Source organism: Kogia breviceps, chromosome 1, assembly GCF_026419965.1.
Source record: "Kogia breviceps isolate mKogBre1 chromosome 1, mKogBre1 haplotype 1, whole genome shotgun sequence".
NCBI classification, from domain to species: Eukaryota; Metazoa; Chordata; class Mammalia; order Artiodactyla; family Physeteridae; genus Kogia; species Kogia breviceps.
Window position 1 is genome coordinate 168721577 of NC_081310.1, and position 22592 is coordinate 168744168.

A 22592-nucleotide genomic window follows, 5' to 3' on the forward strand; every position below is an offset into this window, starting at 1 on the left:
CTTCAACTTGAAGTCACCAGCTGCACTGACCCCTAACAAGAAAGTCACCCTGTCCTTTGAAGCTTTGCAGCCACGCACTGACTTCTCCTCTTTACCTATGAAAGTCCTAGGTGGCATCTTCTTCCAAATAAGGCTGTTTCATCTACATTGAAAATCTGTTGTTTAGTGTAGCCACCATAATGAATTATCTTAGCTAGATCTTCTGGATAACGTGCGGCAGCTTCTGCATCAGCATTCTCTGCTTCTTGATGTTATGGAGACAGCTTGTTTCCTTAGACCTCTGCTAACTTCAAAATTTTCTTCTGTAGCTTCCTCACCTCTCTCAGCCTTCATAGAATTGAAGAGAGTTAGGGCCTTGCCTTGGATTAGGCTTCAGTTTAAGGGAACATTAAGGCTGGTTTGACCTTCTATCCAGACCACTCAAACTCTCTCCTTATCAGCAATAGGCTGTTTTGCTTTCTTATTCGTGTTTTCACTGGAGTAGCTCTTTTAATTTCCTTCAAGAACTTTTCCTTTGCAGTCACAGCTTGGCTAACTCTTTGGCACGAGAAGCCTAGCTTTTGACCTATCTCAGATTTCAACATTCCTTCCTCACTAAGTTTAATCGTGTCTACCTTTTGATTTAAAGTGAGAGACGTGTGACTATTCCTGTCAGTTGAACACTTAAGAGGCCATTGTAGGGCTATTAATTGGCCTAATTTCAACATTGTTGTTGTCTCAGGGAATAAGGAGGCCCCCAAAGAGGGAGAGAGACGGTGAATGGCCTGTTGGGACGGTCAGAAAGAACACACAGAACTTTTATCCATTAAGTCTGCCATCTTATACAGGCATGGAGCCACAAAACAATTGCAGTAGTAACATCAAAGATCATTGATCACAGATCATCATAACAAATATAATAATAATTTAAAAGTTTGAAATATTATGAGAACTACCGAAATGTGACACATAGACAGGAAGTGAGCAAATGGTGTTGGAAAAATGGCGCTGGTAGACTTGCTTGATGCAGGGTTGCCACAAACCTTCAAATTGTAAAAAACGCATCATCTGCAAAATGCAGTAAAGCGAAGCACAGTTAAATGAGTTATGCCTGTACTTACTATACGTGATAATCACATTGAATGCTCACAACAGTCTGAGGCCTAAAAGCAGCAGAGCCAGGATTGGCATTCAGGCCAGTGCTCTTTCCACAAGGCCAGGGCAACCCCTCAAACAGAAAGACTTCCCCTGATAACAGTGATGGCCATTATTTCTTGACTGTTTACTACATTCCAGGAGGTACTATACTAAGCGTTGCATATGAAATAACTCAATTTAAACCACATGTGGTACTTTTATTGTCCCCATTTTATAGGTAGGGAGACTGAGGCTTAGAGAAGTTCCCAAAATTTCCAGTTAGGAGGTGGAGAAGCCAGGGTTCAAACGCAAGCTGAGTTGCAAAGCTGCCTTTGGGGTCGCATGCTGTATTGCCATGTGTGTGGGCTTGGTGACTGGACACCTGCCCCCTCGCTAGAGCCCATCATGTCCTTTAGGCCTGGACCCCGGTCTGTGTTGCTGCATTTCCCTGTATCCCAATGTTCCCAGGCCTGGGCTCTGTCAAGCTTTTATTAGACTCCCCAGGACTATTATTGCACTGCAGCCACCTGTGTGAGTTAGTGTGTTTGTTTGACTGCTCTAAAAGGGACCGAGTAGATGTGGCTTAAGACGAGCTAGACGGTGTCGTTCTCTCATGGGGGCAGGTGGCTTTGCTTCACGCCGTCCCTTGAGGTCAGGTTCCCTTCCATGTGGTCAGATTTGGCTCACCACCACCACTACTTCCATGTTCCTTCCTGAGAAAATGAGGACATGGAGGGCAGACACCTTTCTTTCTGGCCATGACCTACAAGCTACATCTGTTGGCCAGAACTAGTTGCAAGCGAAGCTGGTAGATACAGTCCAACTGAGTGACCACAGGTCCAGCTGATACTCTGGGGCTTCAATTACAAAAACAAAGGGGAGCGGCTAGTGGGAGACATTTTTAGTCTCTGCCATGTTCCCCATTCCCAGCCAGAGCCCCACCATTGGCCTTGGCCACTCTGTGTCCAGACTTCCTTCGGTGACTCTGACAACCTCTTCCATTAGTCTCCAGACCCACATCTTCACACTCACCCTCTCTTGCCATGAGCTGAGCCCCCAGCCACTTTTACTTTTCTTTGCAGTAGAAGAATTCTGCCCCATCTTGTACACACACACACACACACACACACACACACACACACACACACACACACACACACAGTGTCACACACAGAGATTCTTAGAAGGGGAACTCATTTTGGTGTTGGTCCTTAAGTAAAAACACTTACTGTTTGCCTCCTATCCAGCCTGTGGCCTTCTGTGCTGGGTTTCAGCTTTTGAAAATAAGAGGAAGGCTTGCTTTCCTGGTGTTTTTAACATCAGTATGTTTTATTATTTACGGTCAGTAAAATTTTGACCAGATTTTGGCATATTGGGGTGCATGCATGCATGTATATGTGTAACTAAATTATAAGAACTTTATGCACCAAGTCTGGGGCAGATTGACCTAATAGCCCCTGGACATCAGGCTCCTGTCCCTGTCTTGCCTCAGTCTTCTCTAACTTGGCTGGTGACCCAAGCTCCCTAGTCTAGAGCCCATGAAGATTCAAGTTGGCCCCCTGCCAGGACTGGTGGAATTGACCACCTGACAGAATCCACCTCCCACCTCCCCTTTGGTAGAGCCCTCTGGGAATCCACTCTGGGCCATGGCCACGTTGTCCCTGCACCTTGGATACGAAAGTGGTTCCCAGTTTGGTTTCAGAGGTTCAGGCCCTCTTGCCTCGGCCCTGTTGGCTCCTCCCTCACTTCCCACTCCCCTGAGGCCTTTGTGACTCCAGCCCCAGCACCCTGCTCTCTTCCTTGTTGGGCTGTCCTAATAGCTAGACCTATGGAAGCTTCCAGAAGTGGGAGCCAAGTTGTCTGATATGCTAGCCAACTGGATCTTGAAACTCAGGTTCTCTTCATGGTTCTAAGCTGGCTTCTAAGCCAGAGCTCTGAAGGCTGTGGCCTCAGTGGCAGGCAATGTGGACCCCATAGCCATTCTGTCACCATCAGCAGAGGACATCCATCCTCCCTCTGTCCTGAGGCTCAGGCCTCTGTTGGCCCAGCTTCTGGGCCTGGTCAAGAAAACTCTCTGCCTCTGACTTCATGTCACTGGTGACTTTTACAGGTGTGCTCACCAGTTCTCTGCAGAGGCAGCTTTTTCTTCTGTTACTTCAAGTTTATATTAAAACTTTACACATACCTTCAGAAGCACAGAAGGTAGAAAAGAGCCATTTTCTTAGTGTCACTTGGTCCCAGTGATTGGAAACAGTCCTTCTAAAGGAATTAAAGAGTTAAGTAAACAAGTGATGATGCCAGTGTGAACTGTAATCCATTCCAAGGCTGAAGCCTTCTTAGCCCTCATAGGTTTGCCCCAGGTCTGCACCCAGTCCTGCTGCCCCGTCCCATTGCCTCTTGTGTCAAGGACCTCTGGCCTGTCATGAGGTGTGGAGCAGGGCAGCAGAGAGCACTGGCCCAGGAGCCCTAGGACCTGTGTGGCCTGAAATAATCATTGCCCCCTGCAGCTCAGGTGCCCTCTATGCAGAATGAAGTGGTGGGCCTTTCAGCTCTCGGCCCTCACTGACCCATTCCTTCTGGGTCGCCGATGGTGCTGACACGTCCTGGCTGCTCCTGCCCCAGAGGGTGCTGGCAGGAGGGCCCTCTTGGAAAGAGCACCGAGCCCGGCTCACTGGTGCAGCCTGGATGCTGACCCCAGGCATGTGGTGCTGGCCCAGTGAGTCACCTGATGACACAATAGTCACCTGTCTCCCTCATCACCCCACCCCTCCTACCTGGCCTGGGATTCTCCAAACCCCAGCCTCTGGGCACTTCCCCACCTGCCCCTGGAGAGCCTGTGGCTCGGTGAAGGGAGAACCACAGGACTCGACGATGTAGAGTCCTCCTTGGCCAACTGACCCTCACCAAGACTGATCATTCACCACCCAGTCATGTGGAGGGTCCCTTCTATCCACTGGAAGAAGCAAAGCTTACCACTAGCTAGTATTTTGGGGGTGCTTTGAGATCCTTGCATGAAAGGGTCACTAGAAATAGTAGGTAGAGTCAACCCTTTATTATCTGTACAGAGCACCCGAGGGCCTCCCCCTCCAGCCCCCCTACAGGTACAGCCAAGCCCGGGAGTCGCAGACCAGTCCGGACCACAGTTCTCCGTCTACACTGCAGATGCTGGCTGCCTCATCTGACTTTTCCATGACTCAGCACTTCTGCCCACATAAGCTTGGATAAATGAGGCCTGGGGGTCATGCCACCAGGATGGACTCCCCAACCTCAGTCTGCTCCCCATGTCTCCTTTCCAGCAGCCACAGTGAGGTTAGGACGTACGTTGAAAGGCCCCCTTGATTAAGCCTCTGGATGCCCACTGATGCTCATTGCCAGGGATACAGCCACGTCCTGTGGAGCCAAGCTGGCGCCTCCATAGAACAGGGAGCCACAGACTGCAGTGCCCATTGTGCCACACTGGTCCTAGGGGGCATTTATTCACCAAGGTGGAGATGAGCCCTGGCCAGAGGGTGGGAGGCGGAGGGTGGTCTCCCTCAGCTACCATCACTGTGCAATTTTTAGGGAAAATCACATCATCCTTCTAGGCCTCAGTCTCCTCATCTCTCAGGTGAGGGGATGAGACTAGGCAACCAGTCTCTAGGAATCCACAGGAGACCATGGTGTCATTTCAGTCCTCACAGCAAAGACCAAAAGTTTGTACCAGACCCCCAGAGATGGTACTTGTGCCTGGTTTGGGTCACAAGGTAAATATTGACTGTAAGGGTAACCATTGGTTCTGATTTGCCTGGGACAGCCCTGGTTTATTGCTGTTGCTCTTCCATAATTATTAGTTGGACCTCTTTCACTCTCAAAAGTGTCCTAGTTTGGATGATATCTTACATGGCCACCCTAGTGACAGTAATATGATGAAATGAGATTTCCCTGCTTTGGGAGGATGCTCTCTGCCTGAGTCAAAGGAGGGCTTTGACTGCTCAAAGAATAGCCTTGGAGGGATGTCATTTGAAGACATAGGTGATCTCATGCATCATTCACTGCCCCTGTCTGCAGTAGCACATGAAAATGTTCTTTTCAATCAATCCTCTGCTTCCTGCAAGGAACTTCTGTATTTCTTCCTCTCTGGATATAAAGACTCTGTAATGGACCGGATCTCTCAGACACTTAAGTGTATAGCTGAACTACAGAAGCACTGTAAGCCGTTATGATTGTTATACCAATATTTTTTCCATCCCACCAATCCTGACCTCCTGCCTTATTTACATTTTCCTTTGTTCTGATTTGTTATTCTTATTTACAACTTTCTTATATCTATTTATAGCTTGTCATTCTTTTAAAAATATTTATAAAATTTTGTTATAGTTACATTGAAGTCTCTATAGAACCAAGATGGAAAGAAACAAAAAAGGAATAAATTTATAGAGTATAATATTTAGTTAGTTATTGAACTACCTGCCCTTCCATGGCATGTTACTATGTCCGAGGTCCTGCCATTTGAGTGCAAATTACTTGAGTCTTTCAGACTTGTTAACTTTCTGAGCACTCTGTGAAAGTAGAAGGAAACTTTTCAACACTGCGTCAGCAAACACCCAATGAAAATAAAGGTGAGGTCATGAAGGGAGCCTAAGATCAGTATGCCAGGGGCAGAGCAAGCCTGCAGGAGAGGGGAGAAGGCTGCAGAGACACGGTCATCCCCCCAGACCCTCACCCAGGGGACAGACACCTGCAAGGTGACTGGGGAATAAAATCTGGCCGTGGGGAGCCTGAATTCAAGTGCTGGCCCTGCCTTTTAGGAACATAGAACCTTAGCAGGCCACCCTCCCTCTGCAGTCCTTAGTTTTGTCCACTGGAAAGTAAGGTGGCTGGCGAGACAAAGTTCACAGTGACTTCCAGCTTTGAAATTCTCACCATGCTTCTGGGGAGAATGGCTCTGCAATGCCCTTGGAGCCCAGGAAGCCTAGGCTGCCTGACTTTTGGCTGGCCCTCGCAGGGCACACACACTTGGGGCTCTGCTCTGATCAGCTTTGCCCCTCAGTTTGGCAAGGACCTCCATTCTGAACTACTTCCAGGGTATCCCTGGGGCACTGACTGGACATGGAAAGGTTGAATACCTGGAGGAAACTTCCAGAATGACCCTCCAGCTATTGTTTGGCAGATCTGGTGGTCACGGTGTGTTAGACTGTGAGCTCCCACAGGCTGGGGCAGTGGTTTTAGCTTTTCTATGAAACACTGGTTTGGGAGGTGGGTTAGCAAGGGTTAGCAAAGCCATGAATGATGCCCTTCCTGGACACCCTCAGAACCCAGGGCCAGAGAGAAATACCAACCCGAGAACAGTCCCCCTCTTAGAAAGCTCACCTCCAAATAACCCACTGGCCCCAACTCTTGCACCAGCCATGGGACCAGCCGGGGTTCATCCTACGACATCCACATCCATTTTCATGTTGGACCCAACCACAGCCCGAGATGCAGTTGAGGCAGGAATTGCTGTTATCCCATTTCATAGATGAGGCAACTGAGGCTTAGGGAGCTGAAACCCACTTGGAGTCACTCTCTGAGCAGAGACTGGAGCCCAAGCCTGTCATCGCTAAGTGCCCTAAGGTTCCCAGAGCCCACCCTGCCCCTGCTCCCAAGGCTCCACACAGCCACAGTCCTCAGAACCACAGTGGGCATCACTGGGAATGCAGACAAGGGAGGTACCAGCAGTGCTTCAATGCACAGTGCCTGGAGCTCTGGGTTCAGGTTGGGTCTCCCTGGTTAACCTGTAGGGATCTTACCAGGTCGGAGCTGCCCGAGCTGTGGATGAGTCGCAGTAACTCTCTCTTCTCTTCTCTTCTATTTCTGTGTGTATTTCTGTGTGTGTGCTCTTGTCAAGTAGAAGAGCGTGAATTCCCCTCCGCGGCCGTTCATCTCCAACACGGGACAAAAGGGGAGAAGAGGCGGGACGGAGCTGCCCGCGGCATCCAGCGTGGCTTCTCTCGTGTGGGGACCAGGGATGCCTGGGCCATGCACACAGCCGTCTCCAGCCGTCAACGGTTCACATAGCACACAGGGGACTTGTGGGGGGCCACTTGCCACTGCCAACTGAAACAATACAATGGCAACACTGACATCCTTCATGACGTTTCCACGACAGACATTCAGGCAGAAAGTGCTGGCGCGTTTTCTGTCTGCAAAGTAGAGGGCCATGCCTCACTGACGTGAATAGTTTGGGCCCTGATGACCTGCTCTGAGTCCACTTGCACCCAGTGACACTTGCAAAAAAACTCCCAAAACCATCTTGGGTTTGGCTTCCATAGCTCTCGACCAATGTGGCCCAAGCCAGACGCCTCCTTGGGACGCTTGGATTATTCGTAAATGCAGCCTGCCCCGACCTTCCCTGAATAGCATCTGAAGTCCCGTGGAGGTCATGGATCCTGAACAAAGTGTCAAGGGCACCAAGAAGGCTGAGGGAAGTCCCCGGAAGCGGCTGACCAAAGGAGAGGCCATTCAGACCAGTGTCTCATCCAGCGCCCCGTACCCAGGCAGCAGCACGGCTGCCACCCAAGAGGGCCCCTTCCAAGAGCTCCTAGCCCCACAGCCCTTCCCAGGCCCCTCATCGGTTCTTAGGGAAGGCTCTCAGGAGAAAACAGGCCAGCCGCAGACGCCCCCCAAGAGGTCCTCCATCGAAGCCTCGGTCCACATCTCGCAGATTCCGCAGCACCCTCTGACACCAGCATTCATGTCGCCCGGCAAACCCGAGCATCTCCTGGAGGGGTCCACGTGGCAGCTGGTTGACCCCATGAGACCCGGACCCTCAGGCTCTTTTGTGAGCCCTGGGCTCCATCCTCAGAGCCAGCTCCTCCCTTCCCATGCTTCCATCATTCCTCCCGAGGACCTGCCTGGCATCCCCAAAGTCTTCGTGCCCCGTCCCTCGCAGGTCTCCTTGAAGCCCACAGAAGAGGCACACAAGAAGGAGAGGAAACCACAGAAGCCGGGCAAGTACATATGCCAATACTGCAGCCGGCCCTGTGCCAAGCCCAGCGTGCTCCAGAAACACATCCGCTCGCACACGGGTGAGAGGCCCTACCCCTGTGGCCCCTGCGGCTTCTCCTTCAAGACCAAGAGTAACCTCTACAAGCACAGGAAGTCCCATGCCCACCGCATCAAAGCCGGCCTGGCCTCGGGAATGGGCGGAGAGATGTACCCCCCAGGGCTGGAGATGGAGAGGATCCCTGGGGAAGAGTTTGAGGAACCCACTGAGGGGGAAAGCACAGATTCGGAAGAGGAAACGGGCAGCTCGTCCACTCACCCTGCAGAGCTGTCCCCGAGGCCCAAGCACCCCCTCCTGTCCAGCGGTTTGTACAGCTCTGGGAGCCAGGGTTCCAGCCACGAACGCTGTTCCTTGTCCCAGTCCAGCTCAGCCCCGTCGCTCGAGGACCCTGCTCCCTTTGCAGAAGCCTCATCCGAACACCCCCTGAGCCATAAACCCGAAGACACCCACACGATAAAGCAGAAGCTGGCCCTCCGCTTGAGCGAGAGGAAGAAGGTGATCGACGAGCAGGCGTTCCTGAGCCCGGGCAGCAAAGGGAGCACCGAATCTGGGTATTTCTCCCGCTCCGAGAGCGCCGAGCAGCAGGTCAGCCCCCCAAACACCAACGCCAGGTCCTACGCCGAGATCATCTTCGGCAAGTGCGGGCGGATCGGGCAGCGGACCGCCATGCTGACGGCCACCTCCACCCAGCCCCTCCTGCCCCTGCCCACCGAAGACAAGCCCAGCCTGGTGCCTCTGTCTGTGCCTCGGACGCAGGTGATCGAGCACATCACCAAACTCATCACCATCAACGAGGCCGTGGTGGACACCAGCGAGATAGACAGCGTGAAGCCCAGGAGGAGCTCCCTGTCACGGCGGAGCAGCATGGAGTCGCCCAAATCCAGCCTCTACCGGGAGCCCCTGTCCTCCCACAGCGAGAAGACGAAGCCCGAACAATCACTGCTGAGCCTCCAGCACCCGCCCAGCACCACCCCCCCTGTGCCTCTGCTGAGAAGCCACTCAATGCCTTCTGCCACCTGCACCCTCAGTACCCCCCCACACACCTTCCGAGGCAGCTACTCCTTCGACGACCACGTCGCCGACTCGGAAGCCCTGAGCCGCAGCAGTCAACTGTTTACCTCCCACCCCCGGATGCTCAAGCGTCAGCCGGCCATCGAACTACCCTTGGGCGGGGAGTACAGTTCCGAGGAGGCGGGGCCGAGCAGCAAAGAGGCAGCCTCCAAACCCGCAGATGAACCGGAACCCAGGGAAAGCGACCTCACCAAAAAGACCAAGAAGGGTTTGAAAACGAAAGGGGTGATCTATGAATGTAACATATGTGGTGCTCGGTACAAGAAAAGGGACAACTACGAAGCGCATAAAAAGTACTACTGCTCGGAGCTTCAGATGGCAAAGCCCGTCACCGCAGGTGCTCACGCGTCTCCGGAAGCCGAAAAGAGCCAGGCGGAGCACGAGCCCTGGTCCCAGATGATGCATTACAAACTGGGGACTACCTTGGAGCTCACTCCACTGAGGAAGAGGAGGAAAGAGAAGAGCCTCGGGGACGAGGAGGAGCCGCCCACCTTTGAGTCCACAGAGAGTCAGTTCAGCAGCCCCGGGCCATCTGAGGCTGCTCGGAACCTTCCCTTGGAATCCACCAAGTCACCAGCAGAGCCGAGTAAGTCAGTGCCCTCCCTGGAGGGATCCGCCGGCTTCCAGCCAAGGACTCCCAAGCCAGGGTCCAGTTCAGAATCAGGGAAGGAGAGGAGAACCACGTCCAAAGAAATTTCTGTCATCCAGCACACCAGCTCCTTCGAGAAATCCGACTCTCTGGAGCAGCCCAGCGGCTTGGAGGGGGAAGACAGGTCTGCGGCCCCGTTCTCATCACCCCCACCCACCCCGCATGGACGCTCGGCTCACTCCCTGCAGCCCAGGTTGGTCCGTCAGCCCAACATTCAGGTTCCCGAGATCCTGGTGACCGAGGAGCCCAGCCGTCCAGACACAGAGCCGGAGCCGCCCCCTAAGGAGCCCGAGAAGACGGAGGAGTTCCAGTGGCCCCAGCGCAGCCAGACACTTGCCCAGCTCCCAGCAGAGAAGCTGCCACCCAAGAAGAAGAGACTGCGCCTGGCGGAAATGGCCCAGTCATCCGGGGAGTCCAGCTTCGAGTCCTCCATGCCTCTGTCTCGCAGCCCCAGCCAGGAGAGCAGTGTCTCTCTGAGCGGGTCCAGCCGCTCCGCCTCCTTCGAGAGGGACGACCATGGAAAAGCCGAGGCTGCCGGGCCCTCGTCTGACACACGCTCCAAACCCTTGGGCACCCACATGCTAACTGTCCCCAGCCACCACCCGCACACCCGCGAGATGCGGAGGTCAGCCTCGGAGCAGAGCCCCAATGTTTCCCACCCCACCCATATGACCGAGACACGCAGCAAATCCTTCGACTACGGCAGCTTGTCCTTGACAGGCCCTTCTGCACCAGCCCCAGCAGCTCCAGCGGCCCCAGCAGCCTCAGCAGCCCCAGCAGAGAGAAGAAAATGCTTTTTGGTGAGACAGGCCTCTCTGAGCAGGCCTCCCGAAACCGAGCCAGAGGCCACCCACAAGGGAAGACAGGAGAGTGAGGAACCAAAGCCCTCATCCAGTAAATCTTTGGCCAAAAGCCCATTGCCCTCGATTTCCTCTGCAGCCACCTCACACAGCGGGCACCCAGGAGGCAAGAGCCAGGTGCAGGACAGACACACACTGGGGGCCACTCCACCCTACACAGAAACACCGCAGGTGTTCCCCCACCCCATTGCTCAGCTCCCCTTGCAGGAGAAGCCGTACCTGCCCCCGCCCGTCTCCCTTTTCTCCTTCCAGCACCTCCTACAGCATGAGCCAGGGCAGTCTTCTGAGTTTTTCTCCACCCAGGCCATGTCCAGCCTGCTCTCCACACCGTACTCCATGCCCCCGCTTCCTCCCTCCTTATTTCAAGCCCCCCCACTTCCTCTGCAACCGACTGTTCTGCACCCAGGCCAACTCCACCTCCCTCAGCTCATGCCTCACCCAGCCAACATCCCCTTCCGGCAGCCCCCTTCGTTTCTCCCCATGCCTTACCCTGCCTCCTCAGCACTTTCTTCTGGGTTTTTCCTGCCTCTGCAATCCCAGTTCGCCCTTCAACTCCCTGGTGATGTGGAAAGCCATGTACCCCAGATCAAAACCAGCCTGGCCACACTGGCAACAGGAACCCCTGGCCTCTCCCCAAGCACAGAGTACAGCAGTGACATCCAGCTGCCCCCTGTGGCTCTCCCATCCAGCTGCTCAGCACCCACGTCAGCCCCTCCGCTGGCCCTGCCTGCCTGTCCAGACACCATGGTGTCTCTGGTTGTGCCTGTCCGCATCCAGACCAACATGCCGTCCTATGGGAGCGCCATGTACACCACTCTTTCCCAGATCCTGGTCACCCAGTCCCAGGGCAGCTCAGCAACTGTGGCTCTTCCCAAGTTTGATGAGCCCTCATGCAAGGGGACGACTGTGTGTGGGGCAGATGTGTACGAGGTTGGGCCCAGACCGGCTGGGGTAAGTGAAGAGCAAAGCAGAGGTTTCCCGACTCCATACCTGAGAGTGCCTGTGACATTACCTGAAAGAAAAGGCACTTCCCTGTCATCAGAGAGTGTCTTGAGCCTGGAGGGGAGTTCATCAACAGTGGGGGGAAGCAAACGTGTCCTTTCACCAGCTGGCAGCCTTGAACTTACCATGGAAACCCAGCAGCAAAAAAGAGTAAAGGAAGAGGAGGCTTCCAAGGCAGATGAAAAACTCGAGCTGGTGAAACCGTGCAGTGTGGTGCTTAGCAGCACCGAGGATAGCAGGAGACTGGAGAAATCCCACTTGGGCAGCCTGGGCCAGGGCAGGAGGGAAGTAGAAACACTGTCCAGCCTGTCCTCAGATCCATCCGACCCAAAGGAAATTCCCCCCCTTCCTCAGCCCTCATTGCCCCGTGTGACCACCCCGGGCTCAGAGGCTTTGAAGGAATATGCCCAGCCGTCTGGTAAACCTCACCGAAGAGGGTTGCTCCCACTGAGTGTAAAGAGAGAAGATTCCAAGGAACAACCTGACCTCCCTCCACTGGCACCTCTTAGCTCACAGCCTCTGTCAGAAACGTCCCCCAGGCCAGCCAAGTTGCAAGAAGGTACGGACTCAAAGAAGGTACTGCAGTTCCCCAGCCTCCACACGACCACTAATGTCAGTTGGTGCTATTTAAACTACATTAAGCCAAATCACATCCAGCATGCAGATAGGAGGTCCTCTGTTTACGCTGGTTGGTGCATAAGTTTGTACAACCCCAACCTTCCGGGGGTTTCCACTAAAGCTGCTTTGTCCCTCCTGAGGTCTAAGCAGAAGGTGAGCAAAGAGACATACACCATGGCCACAGCTCCACATCCTGAGACAGGAAGGCTTGTGCCATCCAGCTCCCGCAAGCCCCGCATGACAGAGGTGAGTTCAGCCTTGTTTTTCTTCTCCCCACTGATTTTAAAAGTCTTTGCTGAGCTTTTACAGCCACATTCTCCTCAAGTTCCATTTGCAAAATGAGAACCAACTGAGTGGGCAGATTTCCTCTCTATCAGCTGTGACTGACGTGACTGACCACCTTATTTAATGGGTTTCTTTGTCAGTGTCCCTCATATCACTGGACTAGATACGTTTCAATAAAGTGAGCTTTAAAGTGAACCACTTTCCCATTAGCTTCTATTGAAAAATCAGACACAATCTCAGCCAAAAGACAGTTGGGAAACTGCCGCTCCAACATACATTTCTCCCTTATCTGACTAGTCTTTTCCTATTCTCCACATCTACTATTTCTGTTCTCTGGTGCCACTTGAAATCTTCCCATTGTCAGAGAGTCTAGAATTTGACGCAAATGACTCCTGAAATATTCCTTCTTTCTTTTCTGTGAGTAGGAGAGCAAATAGAGCTTGACTGCAGTATCCCTCTTTACCAGTAGGTGGTAATGTCACAGCTTGACTCATCTATGCTGGTGGTAGCGCACAGCCCCGACTAAGGGCTCATGTTTACTCCTCCATTGCCTCTGACTTGAGGCTGCATCAGGAGGCATAAAATGAACTGATCCCTGCAAGTTCAGGAAGATTGACATTTGATAATTCCAAGTTTGCTTCAGACCAGTGACACCTCCATATCCTGACAAGGCCAACGTAAGGATTTAGGCCATGACGTGCTATGCTGACTTGATATTTGTGGAATAACAATTGGTCTTATTGGTTGAGTAGCCTCACTGTGCCAGGCATTGCTCTGTGCCCTTGAATCCAGTTGATGCTCATCTCCACCTATGAGGTAGCAGTATCATCTTCATTCTGTAGATGAGGGAACTGAGTGAGGGTCAGAGGGTGAGAGAGGTCCAGGTCACATGGCAAATACTTGGCAAACCCAGAATTTGAACCCAAACCTGTCTGACTCCAGAGAGTCTATTTTTCTTCTTTCAATTATTTGAGGAAAGAAAACCTTAAAAATGACTGCAAGTTTAGAGATGTTCATTAGTGTGTCTTCAGACCAGATTCTTTGACCAAATAAGTCCCCTAAATTCCTATCGTAGATAAATGAACAAAACTATGTTCGATAACTTCTCCTATATTTGTATCCTGCTCTTTTATTGAGTGACTTTTGTGCATTGAATTTGTCCTTAGCTCTACTGGATATTCTTCACCAAACTGTTTCCCAAATTTATTCTCTAAATATCCTTGTCAGTCTACAGACATCCTTAAATGAGGTTTCCACTTTCGCCATAAACATCATGACTGATTTTCTCTCCAGTGTCTCTTACTGGCTATAGCTACTCCCAAGATGCTGTTGTAATTATATTCACACTTACAACTTATAGTGCACTTACTATGTACCAGGTACTGTACTCAGTGTTACTTTTATCCTCACAACCACCTTGACAGGGTTCTATATCACTATATGATTGATAAAGAGACCAAAGCATGAAGAAGTCAGGTAACTTGCACAAGGCCCCCCACACAGTAAATATCCTGCATTCAAAACTAGATCTCACTCCAAAGTTCTTTTGGATGCTCAGGACAGCTCCTCTCTTTTAATGATTGAACACTGAAAGGTGGTTTAAGAAAAACAAAGAGTTAATTTGGCTTAACTGGGTTTGACAATCATTTGTTTAAAATGCTGCTTTCCTAAAATGAGCTGAACCGTGCCCACTTTTTCCTGGAATATTCCATTTGATTCACTGGCATGTTTCCTACCAGAAGCTCACCAGTCTGGTCCGTTAATGTAACTGCATGGCCCACTGATTGATGCCTTTCTATAATTAAACCTCTCTCTGGTCTCTGCTTACATATCTCCAGTGACTGGGCTCTCACAACCTCTTAGTACAACCCAACCATCTTGGGACAGTGCTTTAAGAAAGTTCCCTGTTATACTGAGCTGACATTTGTCATCCCATAGCTTCCATTCCCTGTTAGTAGCTCTGAAAAGGCCCTTTGGGCTATACCAGCATTTCAAAGCCTTCCTAGCCATCTTTGTGCAGGTCTAGGCCACCCAATCAGGCTTGAGTTTGGTCACATACATTTTTTTCAACTTTAAGCTCTGGAGAAACCCAAGCTTATACATGAGTTCACTTTGCAGCCACATTTCATCCCCCAGGTTTCTCCTTCCTTTTTTCTCTTTGGGGATCATTTTGACAACCACATGCACTATTGCAAGGAGATTAAGAGCAAGGGCTTCAGGGTCAAGTTGCCCGAATTTGAATCCCACTATCTCACTTGCTAACTGACCTTGGGCCAATTACTTAACCTCTCTGTGCCTTGGTTTCCTCATCTATAAGATAGAGACAATAATAATACTTGGCTCATAGGACTGTAGAGATAATTAAATGAGCTAAAATATGCAAAGTGTGTTTAAAACAGTGGTTGGCACATTGGCACTTGATCATCATTATCTGCAGTTATTCACATTATTATCATTAAAAGCTAAAGTGGATCCCTGGTCCCCTGGTCAATTCCAACAGTGTTTCCTAGTAGAGTGGCTCCTGCCACCAAAACTAGCCTCCTCTAGCTTGGCCCTGACATCACAGCTGGTCGTGAGACAGAAGTCACTCATCAGCCTGGGGGAGACCTCTTGGTCCTGGTCCTTCCATGGATGGCCCAGATGGCAGGCTGAGATGGAAGTGAAAACAGCATGTTCTGGAAATCCCTGGGTATTGCATAAAATCACCTGCCTTCTGCCAAAGCAGAAGTCCATAGCCTCACTTGGTTTCTACTCCCCATCTCCAATTCTGAAGAGATTTGGGGGGGGGGGGCGGTCACTGAATCATAGAAGTTGACCTTGGAATGAATCTCCAAGATAGTCTAATCCCCAGACTCTGAGGCCCCAGAGAGGTGAAGTAATTCACCCAAGGGTGGCTCGGCATGCAGTGGCCTGTGTGGTGCTAGAACTCAGATTCCCTGATTCCCAACCAGCTACCTTCCTGCTCAGCCCCAGCCCTTCCTTGTAGGGACAGGTGCAGTGACTCTGGCACAGGGACTTCTGTCCTTAGGTTGTCCCAGCACCGGGAGACAGGGTTGCTCCTCCTCTTGGCTATCAACAGTACAGTTCCTCGTGACCTTAATGACAGTGGCATGAAGTAGGATCAGAATCTCACTGCTGGCCCCAGCCCCCAGCCCAGCATTGCTGCTCCCTATTAAAGGGTGCACCCACCCCTGCCACCATCAGAGGATCTAGGGGACATGTTATCCAGCAAGCTCTCACCACCGAGGCCCATATCTCTTGAAGAGAACAGGTTCCCTGAGACGCACGCCCACCAGGCCCACGCCCATCAGTGGGCGGCACAGCTTCTCTGTGTCCGGCTCGGGGGCGGGGGGACTGGCGGGGGTGCTATTGGTCAGGGCCTTCAGGAGACCTGCGTTGTGCTCCCAGCAATGCCCTTAACTTGCTGTGTGCCCTTGACTTTCTCATCTATAAAAGAGAATTGGGCTGGTTAATCTCCAAAGGGGGAGCCTTCATTTATGTATTCAGCATTCCTCAAATGCCTTCTCTGAGGCTGGTGTGACCGAGGAGACCAAGATGAGGACCTGTCCCCAGAAGCCCCTAGACTAGTGTGAAAAAGAGAGCAAACACAGCTCTCATGGGAAGGCCTGGTCTTCCCCTGAAAAAGACCTGGTCAGAGTCCCAGTTCTGACTTCACCTCTCTGAGGATCCGTTTCCCTCCTTCTGTCAAGTGGCGCCAATAGCACCTCTTCACTGGGTAGAGGGAGGATGAAGTGTAGGTGTGCGATGCCATCAAAGGTATCATTCCATGACCACCCGTTAACCAGCCATGATTTTGTCGTTCCTGCGGTGGGCCAGGTTCGCCTCCCTTCGCTGGTTTCCCCGGAAGGCCAGAAAGAGATAGCTAGAGTGGAGAAGGAAGAGGAGAAGCGAGGGAAGCTGGAGGAGGATGCTCCTGCCTCCAAGAGAGGGGAGCCGGCGAGGATCAAAATCTTCGAAGGAGGGTAAGAATCACCTTTGGTTTGCAATGTCTGCTTCCGCGCAGTAAGAGCTCGTGCCCGCCCAAGGGCTGGGGGTGGTGTCATCTGCGTTCAGAGGTGGTGAGCATCTCAATGGGCAGGGCTGTGCCCACAGGAGCCCTGGGCCTCCGGCCTTCCAGGAGGTGCCATCTTTGTGGGACTCGCCGACCACCTCTGATAAGGAATGCGGGCTCCTTGGTTGGGGGTGGGATATGCCAGGTATGTGCTGGGGACTGGAGCCGCCTGGGTCTTCCCCCAGCCCCTCTTTCCTCACATGCTGGCTGGGTTCCTAGACCCCCACATTGGGATTGATAGTGATTCTCCCAGGTCCTGTCCGGACTGCTGTTAACCTTGGTGTATGTTCCCCCAAAGTCACCTCTGTCCTGCCTAAGCAGCCACCATGGCAGGCCTGGTGTCCCACAGGGGGACTCGGGCTCTGCTGACAAGGCTGTTTACAGGGCTGATAGCGCACTGCACATACCAGCTGTGTACACCGGTCTCTGTTCTGACTGGCCGGAGTCCAGGACTCATTGGTTGGTAAATATTTAGAATAATACCCCTGGTTTTTCACCGTTGGTGCTTTGTCTTTGTAAACCTAATGATAGAAACATCTCAGAACTCTCAACTGTGGGGCTCCAGCAGGCTGCCTGGTTTCAGACCTGCTTTGTGGAAGTGTTGTGCAAGCTGTGTTCTTTGTGACCACGTGTGTGCTTCTTGGGACATGGGTGTCTGTACGCAGGTCCCGTGGTGTCTGTCTCAGGGTCCTGTGTCTGTGTCCCCAGTGTGATCAATGCAGCCCTTGTCCTACCCAGTCCTGAGGGATGAAAGCACGGAGGAAAACCTACCTCCCAAGGAGGATGGTCCCCATGAGCCCCAGCCAACACGGAATGTTATGGGACCTACGATCCTCTAGCACCTACAGGTGCCTAACTCACACGGTCAAAGTGGGAGGTGCTGGATTCCTCTGTAGCGCTGGGAGAGCAGACACTACCCAGCTCCCCAAGGCCACCAGTGGGCATCCTCCGGTGGCACTGACCAGCAGGGGCTCTCAGGAGAAGGCGTGTTTGGAAACTGAACTTGGGGGTTTGGGTTGTCATAGCGACAAGGAGGGGGTCAAGGAGGGCAGACATCCTGCAGTGGCAGGGACAGTCCCCCGGGGGGAGAAATATCCTTTTCAGAGTTCCAGTAACTGCTCCACTGGGAAACACTAGACCAGAGGTTTTTCGAAATATCTGCCCTCTTTCCATCTGGGGACTGACGGGTATCCTCTTCTGCTACTTGGTTAGAGCGCCCCCGTGTGTCTCTGTGTTCTCACATCATTGGGGTCCTCCAAAGGCCACATAAGACTTCATCCTGGGATTGGTGCATCGGACCCAGCCTTCTCCCAGCAGTTTCAAGGACCATCTGTGGGGCCCCAGGGGGTGGCTGAGTGTTAGCGGCCATGAAGGAGGGGGTTTGCTTCTGCCCTGAGAGGCAACTGTCCCCAGACTGGAGATCTGGTTCCAGGCGGCTCCCTGCTGCCCTCATTCCCGCCCTGGGAAGAAGCCTGAGCCCCGAAAGGGCAGTTGGCAGGAGCCTCTCCCCACTGCAGTTAGTTCACAGCTTCAGCCACCGGAGTCTCTGCCACACGGTCTACCTTCAACTGAAAGGTGAAGGCCACACCTGAGTCCCCTTCTCCTCTTCCTACAGCCTAGGCAGGGGTCCTCACTGTAACCTACCCCCACCGTCCCACCCAGGTCATCATTTAATCCTACCTGCTCTGTTCAGAATCCCCCTGTCTTTCCAGGTTCAGCATCCCTGCCCTCGAGCAGCTCTCCCACTTACCTGTTCCACTCAGACAATCCCCTCACCTCTCCAGCTCTGCTTCCCATCTGTAAAAGGGGATAATTACATACTTTGTGGATTATCAGGGGATCCTGTTGCCGCCCTGTGTAAAGGCTGCAGTTCATGGTGCTGACAAACGGGCATCGGAGCATTTTTTCACTATTGTGTCCATTGCTTTTATCCCCTCCAGGATAATCTCACTCTGTCTGTCAGCTGTGAAGAACATCATCTTCACGCTCTCTACTTGTCACATCTAATTTGAGCACTTGGGGGGGGGGGTATGTAATGCCGTCAGTCAGGTCATCTTCTCCTGCAGCCCCGCTGTCCCATCTGGGCCCCCGCTGTACCTCCCACCCTCCCTTCTGGTGACCCCTCAACATTTACAGCTCTCTTGGGGCTGGTGTCACCCCCAGGAGCGTTTGCAAATGTGGGCATGAGAGTTTGGGTTGTCACAGAACTGGGGGCACCTCTGGCATTTCATGGACAGGGCTGGGTATGTGACCATCCTATCACCAACCACAGAACCACTTGTCCCACCCAAAATGCCAAGGGTGCCCCCACCCGGAAACACTGAATAGACCCTTCAGGCACACCCACCTGAGGTCACCAGGGCTTTGCCTTATGCCCATTTCTTCCTTCCTTCCTTCCTTCCTTCCTTCCTTCCTTCCTTCCTACCTTCCTCCCTCCCTGCCTCCCTCCCTCTCTCCCTCCCTTTTTTTCTTTCTTTCTTTTGTGTTTTTTTTTAACACAGCAAGTATTTGTACTTCACTCCAATACCTGTTTGACAAGGGTCTGCAATGGGGTTCTGTTCCTGGGAGTCACTCAGAGATCCAGGCCAGCCAAGGCTGAGAGGGTAAGATGGGACAGTGGTGCCTTGTGCACTGACTCTTCAGGCTTCCACCCAGAAGCTTCTGCTCCCATCTCATCTGCCAGAGCAAACTGCAGGCCTCACCCAGCTCCCTGAGAGTGGGGAAGCACAGCCCGGCCACGCACAGGGGAGGACCAGGGCTCTTTGGTAGATAGCACTGACTACCCCAGAGGATTTACCATGCATCTGCAACTTGTTGTTTCTACCCAGTGATGTTCTGAGATGTCGTCAGGTTGATCCATATAGATCTAATTCATGGCCATGAGTCAAGAGACCAGACAGCAAGAGTAGATGCTGGATGAGTCCAACAGGCAGGAGTCTTCTCATCACTAGTCTCCTTACTATTCTTCCAACCCAGCAGTTGATCAATCACCCAATCCATCCAGGAGGAGATATTTATTCAGTGCCTTATGGGTGCTCTGTGCCAGAAGATGCCCAGAGCCAAGGGGGTAAACTGTGGTTCTCCTCTCAAGGAGCTTGGTTCCGGTGCAGCACAAGGCCCAGTGCTGAGATGTGAGGCCCCCAATATTGAGATGCTCACAGCAGGCAAGGACTCCCAAGGCTGGAGTAGCCAGAGATGGCTTCCTGGAGGGGGAGGGCTAGGCCTGGAGGGTGCATGAGACTGGGACAGGCAGAGAGGAAAGGTGGGTCGGTCGGCAGTCTGGGTATAATGGTGACTCACGCACCTGGTCAGTCGGACTGGTTTCTTCTGGCTTTGAGTGGTCTCCCTGGTCGCCGTCATTTACCTCCTTGGCTTCAAACCTCACTGTGCCAAGGACACTAAATCTGAGTCTACAGCTAGGACCTCACTCCTGAACTATAGACCATTGCTTCTGATGCCTCACAGGCACCTCTGCCTGGGAGACTAGCATGAGTTGGACCAAGCCCTCCAATTGCCACCAACGACATCTCTTCCACATCCAGAGCCCAGATGATGTGCCCAGCCCTTCACACTCAAGACCTTAGTGTCATCTTGGACACCTTCTTCTCCCCCAACCCCCCCCCTTCCAATTAGTCCCCAGAGTCTGGTGTCCACACCAAGTGGTCCATGACTCAAAGGTGGTCTCGGTGCACTGCCTGTACCACGGCTCTTACCCCCTCTCTCCAGGCCCCCATGTTGGTGCTATTGGGTGTCCTTGATCATGGTTCTGCCTGTGTCACACCTCTGCTCCAGAGCCTTCTGTGGCCACCTTACCTGCCGGATCCAGTTGAAACTCAGGCTGGTCTTCCCGGCCCCACAGTCTCACCAACCCCATTTGTGCTTCACCTTCTGTGCCTGCTGGGCTCTGCCCATTGCCAAATCCTAGCCACCTCCAAAGGGCAGTACTCAGCCCTCTCCTCTAACTAACCTCTCAGATCCCTCCATACTCCCTAGTTCTCTGTGTTACTTCTGGAATAACAGTGGTACTGAAATCCATTCCTATCTCCCCTGCAAGTCCCCTCTTGGCTTGGGTCCTAGGGCCATGCTTTGTCCACGCTATGCATCCGTTCCTATTTACCGCGTTGATTTCCGGCACACAGCCCCCGCCCGGCATTCCCCATCCCTTCCACGCCCGGACACAGTCTGCATCTTCCAGGCAGCCTCCGGGAGTGCCCATCAAGAGCATGTTGGCTTTCTCACCCAGCATCCCTGCGTTTGCCTCGGTTGTTTTAGAAGGGCTCCTTTGTTACGAGCATGTTGACTTTATACCTACAAAGTTATACGGTTCATTGAGGGTAATGCCTGTGTTGTCCTAACTCAAGTTCACTTGTTGCAAGGAAAGCTGAGAGCTCAGCCCAAAGGGCTGGTGTGGAAGAAGAGGCTAGAATTGATAGGAACTACCTGGATGCCAAAAGTGGTCATCCAGGCCCAGCTGGGGGGGTGGCGGGGGAGGGGTCAGTGCTTAGGCCTGAAGGGAATGATGAGATCAGAGGGTGAAACCATGGAGGTCAGGCCCAGCTGGGGTGGGGAGTCCTCAGAAAGGTGGCTGTTGTCAAGGGGCAAGGGGTGGGCTGGGTTTAGAGGGGCAGCCCAGCCTCAGCTTGGAACTGGAATACAGGGCAGGGGACAGAAGCCCAGCTGTGGGCTGGGCCAGTGAGTGTGGATATGGTGACTCACAGGCATGGGGCTGTCCGGGGCTGCCTCCCAAGCCCTTCAGGCCTTCAGCAGAAGGCATCCATGCCAGACCCTGCCACCGCCAATGGCAGGACTCAGCCATTGAGGGAGGACCATCTGTGCTCCTGTCCAAGGGCAATGACTCCCATCTCTTCCCAGCTCCCAATACAACCCTCCAGCCGCTGCCTCTCTCCTAGCCCATTCAGTTCAGTACATCCAAACTTCAAGTTTCCCACCTTAAAAATATTCCTTTGACTAAAGGGCTTATCCGCCAGATTTTTCTGTTTTCCTCAAAAGGAAAACTCCGGAAAACGATGACTATACTTGCTCATGTCTCATCTTTCCTCCCATCCTCTCTCAGACTCATGCCAGTGGGGCGCTGGACTCATCACATCTCAAAAGCTGCACTTATCAAGGTCAACCAGTGACCTCCAACGCTGAAGAATTCCGTGGTCAGTTCTCATTTCTCTTCTTTCCTGACCTGCTGGCAGCATTTGACACAGGTGACCCCTCCACCCTCCTCGAAACATTTTGTCCCCTGGTTTCCAGGTGGCCATCTTTCTTGACCCTCCTCTTCTTTGCCAGCAGCACTTTCTCGTCATCTTTGGTGATTTCCCACCATCTCCTGATCTCTAAACATGAGGGCCCCCAGGGCTCAGCCCCTGGGCTTCCCTTTTTCTCTGTGTAAACTCACTCCCAAGGTGGCTCTGTGTACCATCTATAGGCTGATGACTCCCAGACTCGCATTTCCCGCCGGACTTCTCCCCAGAGCTCCGTGTCAGGTCTCAGCCATCTGTATGATGGTCACCTGGGCGTCCAATGAACTCCTCCTTAGAACACAGCACAGCAGGTGCTGAAGAACCACTCTGACTCCTGGGGCTCTTGGTATATTTGTTAAAGAAATTATTTTGAAAGTTTGCTTAATTTGGTACAGTTCCACTTGAAGGAGTTATATTTTTAACAGGTGTGCTTTTCTATCTCATGTATTTTCATTTCTAATAGCTGCATTTATTTTTATTGAGGCCTAAGAGTTTATGCAGTATATCCACATGTTGTTTATTGTGTACCTATATTTTTAAAAGCAAGCACGCGTGCGCACACATATGTGTGTGTGTGTATTTATGAAATAGTAGCTTGGAAAGAATAGTTTTAATTTTAAAAAATTTAAAGTTTGTTTGCTAA

The 22592-nt window shown here is 52.3% G+C and overlaps 1 protein-coding gene across 9 annotated transcripts in view; it reads left to right on the forward strand.

The window, feature by feature from the left end:
* The window catches only part of HIVEP3 (HIVEP zinc finger 3), a 503326-nt gene that overhangs the window by 438830 nt on the left and 41904 nt on the right, over positions 1-22592 (forward strand). For 8 of the 9 annotated variants that reach the window (XM_067010057.1, XM_067010052.1, XM_059046140.2 and 5 more), the window contains 2 exons: positions 6986-12586; positions 16463-16608. In XM_067010057.1, coding sequence (XP_066866158.1) covers positions 7517-12586; positions 16463-16608 — 5216 coding nt within the window. In that variant the 5' untranslated portion in view covers positions 6986-7516. Of the gene's footprint in view, positions 1-6982; positions 12587-16462; positions 16609-22592 lie in introns of all 9 variants that reach the window. The other variant, XM_067010063.1, reaches the window with a different exon arrangement.